Source organism: Nannochloropsis gaditana, assembly GCF_000240725.1.
Source record: "Nannochloropsis gaditana CCMP526 unplaced genomic scaffold scaffold245, whole genome shotgun sequence".
In the NCBI taxonomy this organism is placed as follows: domain Eukaryota; class Eustigmatophyceae; order Eustigmatales; family Monodopsidaceae; genus Microchloropsis; species Microchloropsis gaditana.
The window spans coordinates 1-9096 of NW_005803708.1; the positions used below are offsets into that span (position 1 = coordinate 1).

The 9096-nt window shown below is 56.6% G+C and overlaps 1 protein-coding gene across 1 annotated transcript; it reads left to right on the plus strand.

Annotated features, from left to right (window-relative positions):
- Nucleotides 1-8411: 8411 nt before the first annotated feature.
- NGA_2102200 (uncharacterized protein) lies at nucleotides 8412-8740 on the plus strand (the record flags this gene model as incomplete). The annotated part of the gene is made up of 1 exon (XM_005855253.1): nucleotides 8412-8740. A coding segment is annotated over one exon (329 nt), but the record flags the coding sequence as incomplete, so codon positions are not given.
- Nucleotides 8741-9096: the final 356 nt, after the last annotated feature.

Sequence of the window (9096 nt, forward strand, 5' to 3'; positions counted from 1 at the left end):
CCCGCGCTTGCCTTGTGTCCCGCCATTAAGGGGGGGAGGGAGGGAGGGAGGGAGGGAGGGCAGGGAAAGGCACGGTGTTGGTACGCCCAGCACTCCCCGTAAAGGCGGGAGAGGGCGAGGTCTTCAAAAAGACGGAGCTCCGGGTCGATGGCGAGGCGGGGCAGGTCCTGCGTGCGCGCGATGCACATGGTGCTCCCGGCCGCGGAGGAGAAGGGCCCGTCGTAGGCGGTGAGGCTGTAGGCTTCCTCGTGGAGGAGGGCGTGGAAGACGTAGAGGGCGTCGGCGGCCACCCCCAGGAGGTCGGCCGAGCTCAAGAGGACACCGAAGTCCACGAGTCGGTTCCAGCTCGACGGGCATATGCGGATCCGCTCCCGGGTTGGATGCGCACGGCCGCTTGGTTCTTTCCCATATTGGTTGGAGGGAGGAGGGACGGAGGAGGAGGAGGACGAAAAGGAGGAAAAGGAGGAAGAGGAGGAGGAGGTAGACGGCTGGGTTTTGTAGAGGACGTACAGGAGGTAAAGGGCACCGATTTTCCACCCGATCGAGCCGGGCAGCTGGACGCAGCCTCGAGGGAAATATGCCACGGGGGCGAATAATGCGAGGGCGGCCCCGAAGAGTGATTGAGTGTAAAGCCGTGCATCGGTTAATTCTGGGACACAATAGAACACCATGTCCATGTCTGTTTGTCGCCAGGTCCGCTTGAAGGAAGCGAAGCTCAAGTCACCCGTGGACAAGAAGGTGGTGATGCACATCTGTGTGGCGGAGGGAGTGGAGGAAATGAGAGTTCAAACTATGGGCTGGCAGGAAAATGCACGTTGTCCTAATCGGGCACCCCCCGGCTTACAGTGAAATCGGCTATGGCGACAGGCGTCAAGGTGTCCTCCCCACCCGAACGCACGACCGGAGGCCGGTAGGGCCTGAACATGACGGCTACGGACTATAAAATCGTTTTGCTGAGTTTGTTGTAGCCTGCGACTCTGAACTACAGGGCACTCGCTTCAGCAGCGAAAAGAGTACCCGGCCAGGGTGCGACGTCCAGGCGTCAATCCCTGGAAGTGGCTGCGGTCAAAGATGTCCATACACCCCACGCCGCGTGCAGGCTGTCTCTCCTGTAGTACAGAGCGAATGCACCGGGTAAATGATGGAAAATGAAGGGGGGGAAGGTAATTTGTAGGCGGCTAGTTGCATTTCGTTGATCTGGTCATGTCGGCATCGCTTCTAGCAACGAATGGGCCGCGCAGTTGCCGTCTTTGTCTTGGCAACACTCTAGGGACTTTTGCGCACCTTCAATTCACTACCCTTCTTCTCTGATGCATAGAGGTAGCATACAGAAGCACGCTGGCGGGGCCGGAGGCGTGTTGCTTGTGCATGAAAAGGAAGCAACGCTTGACTGCGGGGACGGGTTCTTCATAAATTGTTCGATGGACCCCCCAAACGAGCGCTTCTCTTTGTTTAAAACATCGCACAACTGATGCTACCCTCCACACATCGAGTAAAGGTATTTGATGCCGGCTGTTGACACCCTGCAGGACTTCAGCCTTGGCCAACGCGTTGCGGACGAGGAAGGTAACCGTGGGACTGTCAGGTACCTGGGCCCCGTGGCGTCCGCCAAAGACCCCGAGGCCGCTTGGGTTGGAGTGGAATGGGATGACCCAGGTCGCGGCAAGCACGATGGCAGTGTGGTGACTACCGCAGGGAAGATTCACCGTCATTTTTCGTGTTTCAAGCCGGGACCTACGTGTGCATCGTTCCTGAAGCCCAACAAGTTGGACCGGGGGGTGAGCTTAATGGCCGTATTGCACAAACGCTACGTGGCTCCAGACGCGCCCCTGGAGGCTCCCAATCAAGTTTTCGAAAACGCTTACGCAAACACATCTCGTGGCGGGCAAAAAAAGATCGAGTTTCACGGGGAGACACAAATCCGGGCACGGCAGCAGATCGGCCGTCTAGAGAAAGTCTCCCTGCGGGGGGAACGTGTGGCCTGGGCCGGCGAGGAGGAAGTGAAAGAGGAAGCCTCGCATCTGGTGGAGGTGGATTTACAGGGCAACCTCTGGTCCGACTGGGAGGAGCTGGGCAGGATGGCGCGTCAAATGCCTCGCTTGGAGAACCTGCACCTGAACAGCAACCTGATGCGGCCACTAGAGACGCCGGCCACGCCCGAGCTCAGAGGATCTTTCCAGGCCTTGCGAGTCCTTATTTTGAACAGTTGCGGTCTGAGCAGCTGGGCGACAGTGCTGCACGTGGAGGAATGCGTGCCTGGATTGGTGGAACTTGGGCTGGCGCGCAACGCGTTGGGGGGGCAAGACCTGGGGACTGCCTGGGCCCGGCGAAGAGCACGGTCGGAAATTCATGCGCCTTTCCATCGGCTGCAACGTCTGGACTTGTCGGGGACGGGCCTGCGGGATTGGGAAGACGAGGTGGCGTTCCTCAAGACGCTGCCATCCCTGCGTGCATTGAATCTTAACGAAAACTTGCTCGTCGAGATTCCCGCGGGCACGGTCCAGACACACGGGGCCACGCACAGCGCCCTTGGCTTTCAGGCCCTGGAGGCCTTGGACTTGAGCTGCAACCTGGTGGAGTCCTGGTCCTGCCTGGATGCCCTCAACCTCCTCCCTCGTCTCCACAGCCTCCGCTTTGCCGGGAACCCCCTCACCCGCGGGATGGGCCAGGGCGAGGCCCGCCAGCTGTTGATCGCCAGAATGGGGGCACTGCGCAGGTTAAACGGCTCGGAGGTCTCGACGAAAGAGAGGGCGGACGCGGAGAAGAGTTACCTACGGCGGGTGGCGCGAGAGTGGGGCCGACGCAGGGGAAGCGGGGACGGGCAAGGGGAGGGGGCGAACGAAGTGATGCTATCGGAGGAAGAATGTATCCATCAATTGAAGCTGGAGCACCCCCGGTGGTGGCCGCTGATGGAGCAGCATGGAGAGAGTGTAGGGGGAGGGAACGGCGTCGAGCGCGGGGATGGGGCCTCGGGATTGGGTTCTCTGGCGAGGGAGATGGTCCTGGTCCGGTTGGTGAGCATGGCGCCCGGCTCCATCACCCAGGGGCCGGTGGAGAGAAAGCTACCCGGAAGTCTCACGGTCGGCCAGCTCAAGCTCTTGTGCCAGAGGCTTTTCAAGCTGGAGGCGGCGATGCAGACTTTGTCGTTGAAAGCGGACCCACAGGCCCCGCCGAGCTTGTTGGACACGGACGAGGAGGCCCTGGCCTACTGCGGGGCGACCAGCGGGTGCGAGATCTTTATGAACGAGCGGGACTTGAAGCAGGAGGCGAGGGAGAAAGAGTCGAGGGAGACGGCGGCGCGGGAGAGAATGCTGGCGCAGGCGGAGGAAGCGGAACGCGTGGAGAGGATGAGGCGAAGAGAGGTGGCTCGGGAGAAGCAAAGCGTGGTGGCGGCTGTGGACGCCGGTGGCATTGGGGTAAGAGGGGGAGGGGATGAAGAGCGCTTGTAGATAGAGCGTACTAAGCCACAGAGCTGCACACGAAGCGAACGAAGAGGCAGAAATCAAAAAAAGAGGCCGAAGAGGCAGAAATCAAAAAAGAGCCAGCACTGCACGCTCGTTTCGTTCGTCTTTGCATGAAGGTGTGCGGTGTCTTTAACCTTCTCAGTTTTTCAGAGGAGCCATGGGGTTGGTAGCGAGGCGACGTTTTGTTTCCTCCGTCAGTGTCCGACCGGCAAAAGCCGTGTGGCCCTCTTGCAAGTGCGCGGGGCGGTCCTCCAAACGGCGCGTGTCCCGGCGAATGTTTTTCTGCTTGGAACGCGTCTTTGTCCGCCGGCGGGGTGCCTGGTTACTCCCGTGTCTATTTTCAATCCCCCGTGTCTCTGTTGTCCACGGCCTGTGGTCGCCGTCGTTGGCGGGTCCAGGAGGGGCGGCCTGGGCGGTTGGTGCCCGTGATTCCTCATAGGGCTTCCCTTTCTTGCTTGACGCCGAGAGCACATTGTGTGGTGACTTAGCGTCCGCAACATCTTGGCCCGTCTTCTCCTCATTTGCATTTGTGTCTCTTTCCCCTTTATCTCCTTCCTTTTTTTTCCTTCGTTTCTTTTTCTTGCTGTCTCCAGTTTGCGTGCAGGCGACGGCGTCGATGGAAGCACGTGGCAGGGAGGACTGCTTAGAGGCGAATACGTGAGCTTTTGAATCGACCACTTCGCCATCATCCTCGGCGCTATCCTCTCTTGGTTCATTTTTTGCGGTCGCCTCGTCTTCTTTCTCTCTCGGCCTCTTGCCAGGTCTACTGTTCCCCCGAAGGAGCTTCTGTAGAGTGCTCATAGAGCCTCCAGCCGCATTTCCCTGTCTGTCCTTGTCTTTTTTAAAAGCCAAGCCTACTCCTGCCCGTTTGAAGCGCCTGGAAGTAGAGTGTTCTCGTGTGTGATCTCTTTCCATGTCCTGTGGCCCCGTGGCATCCTCTGGATGGGTAGTATCTTCTCTAGAAGCTGTCCCGTGCTCTAACCATTTCGAGACAGCGCTGAAGGCCGAGGTGTTGAAGACGAGGGAGTCCGCCATGACGCTGTTACCTGTGGGTGAGCAGTTAAACATGCATGAGACTGGTCGTGGACAAAAACTATTTAAAAGGTTTGCTGTGGGATGCCGGGCCGCCGCCTGCATACACCGGAGGTCATCGCCCTTAAAGCGCTCACATGGGCCATGTCGTAGAAGAAAGCAAATCAAAAGTCTACAGGCGTATACTTGCGTTCTTTTTCAAAGACGAATCAGTGAGATAATAAGCTTATCTTCCTTTAAATTGTGTAGACTTCTCACTACACTGTCTGGCATGGTAGCAGGAAATAACCTTTTCTCTTTCCATTTCTTCAACCTCCTCTGCCGTATACTTCAAAAAGGACTGTAATACGTCCTTTGTGTCTTGACCCAGCAAAGGGGGCGCAGAGCGGATGGACGGTTTTGTCCCTGAATATTTGACAGGAATGCCGGCCAAAGGTAGATCCCCAATCGTTGGATGAGCGACTTTCACAACCATACCACGGTGCTGGGCTTGTTCGTCTTGAAAAGCTTCGCCAATGTTACGCAAAGGTCCACAAGGTAACCCACCGATTGCCTGCATTGCAGAAATTACTTTTTTTTAAAAATGAAGCGTGCGTCATTTTTCATGCATCATTAAAACCCCAAAAAAAGTTAAAAAAGAGGTAAAAGAGGACGAGGGCGGAGGGGAGGAAAGAGGGGGCGGGAAAAAAGAAGAGGAGGGCAAGAGAGGGACGAGACAAGCTTTTGAAACCCAAGAATTTATCGCACATAACCTTGCATGATCCATAACGCACCTCAAAAAGTTCATCGAGCTCCGTGCGTGTTTTCGTAAGAAAATACGTCTCCAGAATTCCTATTAGGGCCTTGCGATTTTGCGCTCGGTCTCTATTCGTCCCAAAACGAGGGTCGTTGCATAATTGAGGCATCCCGACGGCGTTTGCCAGCTTCTCAAACTATAAAGGACAGTATGAAGGGGAAGGCACGAGGGATGTAGCGTATAAAATACTCGTGGACGCATGGCGCAAAATGCAGGCTCTGATGCCTGCCACGCTTGTGTACAGTTTCAAGAGTCCATGAACGGCACCCTTGAACGATCAACACAGGCATCTATGCTGGCAGGAAGCCATGAAGCCAGTATATGGCTGATCAAAGCTTGACATTTGTCGTCCTCTTCCCTGTCTTACCTGCTTATCGTTTCCGGCCCCCACCATGTACTTCCCATCTTTGCATGAGAAAGCCTGATATGGCACAATGCTCTCATGCGCGGTCCCCCTGCGACAATGTCAATACAAATGTGTTATGTCAATCTTCGAATGAGCTTGTTTCACATTGGTCGTTATCATCTTTTTCTGCCGTATCGACCCCTTATGTGCACCACAAAGAGACAACTACTTTGCATACCATGTCTTTGCCTCCTTGGTCGCCCCCACGAGCCAGTTCTGCCCAATGTTGACAAGGCAGGCCAACTGGGTCTCCATCAAGGAGCAGTCGACTTTCTGCCCCCGGCCTGTTCGGTGACGGCTGTGGAGTGCGGCAAGAATAGCGCCGTGCGCGAACAAACCAGTCGCCAGATCAACCATCGCGACCCCTGCATGTGTGCAAGAATGAAAAAAAGTATCAACGCAATTGCAGTTTCAAACGAAACAATTCCCACTTCTTGCCTCGAAGTCAAATACCTGTTTTAGCGGGCTCCCCCCCCTCGTCGGAGGGCGACCCTGTGATGGACATGAGCCCGTACATGCCCTGCGTAATGACGTCGTAGCCGGGACGGTGTGCAGCAGGCCCATCGCTTCCATAGCCCGTTATACTGCAATAAATTAATCCGGGGTTTAATTCCGATAACGCCTGGTACCCCAAGCCAACCGACTCCAGTTTCCCCGGCAGAAAATTTTCGATGAATACGTCGCTCTTTGCCGCAAGACGCCGCAAGATCTCTAGTCCCTTGGGTCGCTTGAAATCTACAGCAACACTGCGTTTGTTACGATTTACACACAAATAGTATGCGGCCTCTCCTTGAACGAAAGGTGGACCCCAATGCCGGGTATCGTCCCCACGACCAGGATGCTCGATCTTAATTACATCTGCACCTAAGTCACCCAATGCCATGGTGGCAAATGGCCCTGCAAGCACGCGCGTCAGATCAAGTACACGCAACCCGTCCAAAGGACCCTTGTTTGTGGCCATATTCGCGGTCTCAGTCATGGTAGTACGGGCGGCGCGCTGAAGCATAGCTGAGAGATGAGGAGGTTGAAAATGCCTTGTACGAATCCGCCCCCTGCAGCGCCAGAGTTCCCTCCTCGTGGTTGCGCACAGCTGCTTCCTCATGAATTCTCGCAGTGAGTCGGCTGTAACAATGCAGATAATCTGGCTGGTGGGAAAATAAGTTGAGTTTCGGGTTGGACTTGGTTTGTTTGAAGCTCGCGTATGTCGCCCACCCCAGTTTGAGCGACTGCTGGGCCGCTTCCTTTGTGCCGTAGACTTATCGTTGCAGGATGATGTAGTAGATGCAACGCGCTCAATCTCAATCTCATCACAATGACATAGAAGATAGAGATGTCTATTGATCCCAGGGAGGACGGCTTGGAGCATCAGTACGATGTTATAATCATCGGTACCGGTTTGGTAGAGGCGATACTTTCAGCGTAAGTTTACAGAATGCTCCCCTTAATAGAATAGGAGGTACTTTTCCAAAAAATATCTCACAACCTGTCAACTACAGTGCGTTGACAAAAGTGGGCAAAAGCGTTCTCAACTACGAAAAATACGATTATTACGGGGGAGAGGACTGGCCTTCCTTTCATTTGGAAGCCCTGCAAGCCTGGGCGAAAGCACATCGTAAATCACAAGATCCAGCAGGATCCGCCCGAGCAGTAGCACCAACACAGGCAAAGCTTTGGGATACTCCTTGTGTTTTACGAAGGCGATGGCCCGCAAGGCGGTGGCGAGCTGCGGGAGGGATAGATCGGGGGGATCGGGAGGAAGGTGAGAAGGAGGAGGGTAGCGGCGAGGGAACAGACCCTCCTATCGATGAAGACGCACCCTCGAAATGCTTGATGGTTCCCCTTCCTGGCCACGATTCCGTCTCGACTCGTGTGATTCAAATAGACGAGAATCTGCCCCCACGGGGGCGAGCGGGAGCCGAGGAAGGCCCATTCCATACGACCGACGGTCCCACTTCAGCCCCCCCAAGGGCCTTTCCCTCTTCTTCTCTACCTGCGCAAGCAGAAGAGGGGAAGGGGAATACAAAGACGTGCTGGAATGCGGAATCTCTCATTGCACGCTCGCGCGACTTCAACCTTGACTTGTCTCCCGTGGTGCTCATGGCGGGGGGCGACATGATCGCCCCCCTCCTCTCTTCGGGCGTGGCCAGCTACCTTGAGTTCCGACCCCTCCACGCCTTGTTCATCGCATCGCCGTCTGCCTCCGCCATCCGTCCCTCATGGAAAGGCACCCACCAATCCGAAGCCTCAGAAAGTGCCAGCACAGGCGAGGATTCGAGCGGTCCCGGCGTCTCCCCCTCAGTGGCTTTTTACCCGGTTCCTTGCTCCAAACCCGACGTATTCTCCTCCCACCTGCTGCCTGCCAAAGAGAAACGGCAACTGATGAAATTTCTTCAAGCGGTCGCAGACTGGGGCTTTCGCGCTCAAAGTGGAAAAAGTGCGCAGCACCGAAACGAAATCGAGTTGGGCCAAGCGCGTTCCCTGCAGCGGCCCCAGAATAAAGTCAGCGTGGAGCTGGAAACAGACGCCTACTTACAACGACCATTGAGAGATTTCTTGGAACATAGTAAGATGGATGAGCACCTGCAGTGGGTCGTCTGGCATGCCCTTGCCTTGCTTCTGGGTCCAGGGGAGGGAGGGCGGGAGGGCGGGGACGAGGGCGAGCGGCAAGTCACGACCGAGGAAGGGCTACGACGGATTTGGGGCCACTTGCAAGGCTTGGGTCAGTACGGGAAGACCGCTTTTTTGTGGCCGATGTACGGAGGAGGAGATCTTACGCAGGCCTTTTCTCGCATGTCCTCCGTGTGGGGCGGCACCTACCTCTTACGGGAGCAACCGGCGCAACTCGCCGTGCACCCAGAAACAGGAAACTGCCTCGGCGTCTTGGACAGGAAGGGAGCGGCGATCAAGTGCGAACATGTCGTTTTGGGACAAGGGAACATGCCGGCGGAATGGAGGGGAAGACGGCGGAGGGGCGGGGTGGACCTCCGCCTGGGCCCGGAAGGAGGAAGTGGGGGGCGATCACTCGTGCGTCGGGTGGTGCTACTGGACTGTGCTCCTGCCGCCTTGTCGTGGAAGACGGGAGGGATGGGAGGGGGGCCTGGTGATGACCAAGCGGAGGAGGGCGCTCGCACGGAGACAGGAACTTGTGGTGGGGTTATGCCACCAGGGACGGTACCAGGCTGCTCAGGTGACCATCCCGACCACTCCCACCCCGCGGTTCACTTCTATTGTGTCGATCCTGCCGCCCGATGCTCCCCTCCGGGTACCTTTATCCTCTACCTGGCCACCATCAGCTCGAGCCGCAGCAGCGAAGGAGAGGGTGGGAACTCAGATGAGACGAGCACGGCGGCCGCCCGACTCTTGAAAGCTGCCACTTGCATCCTGATTGACTCCCCTGG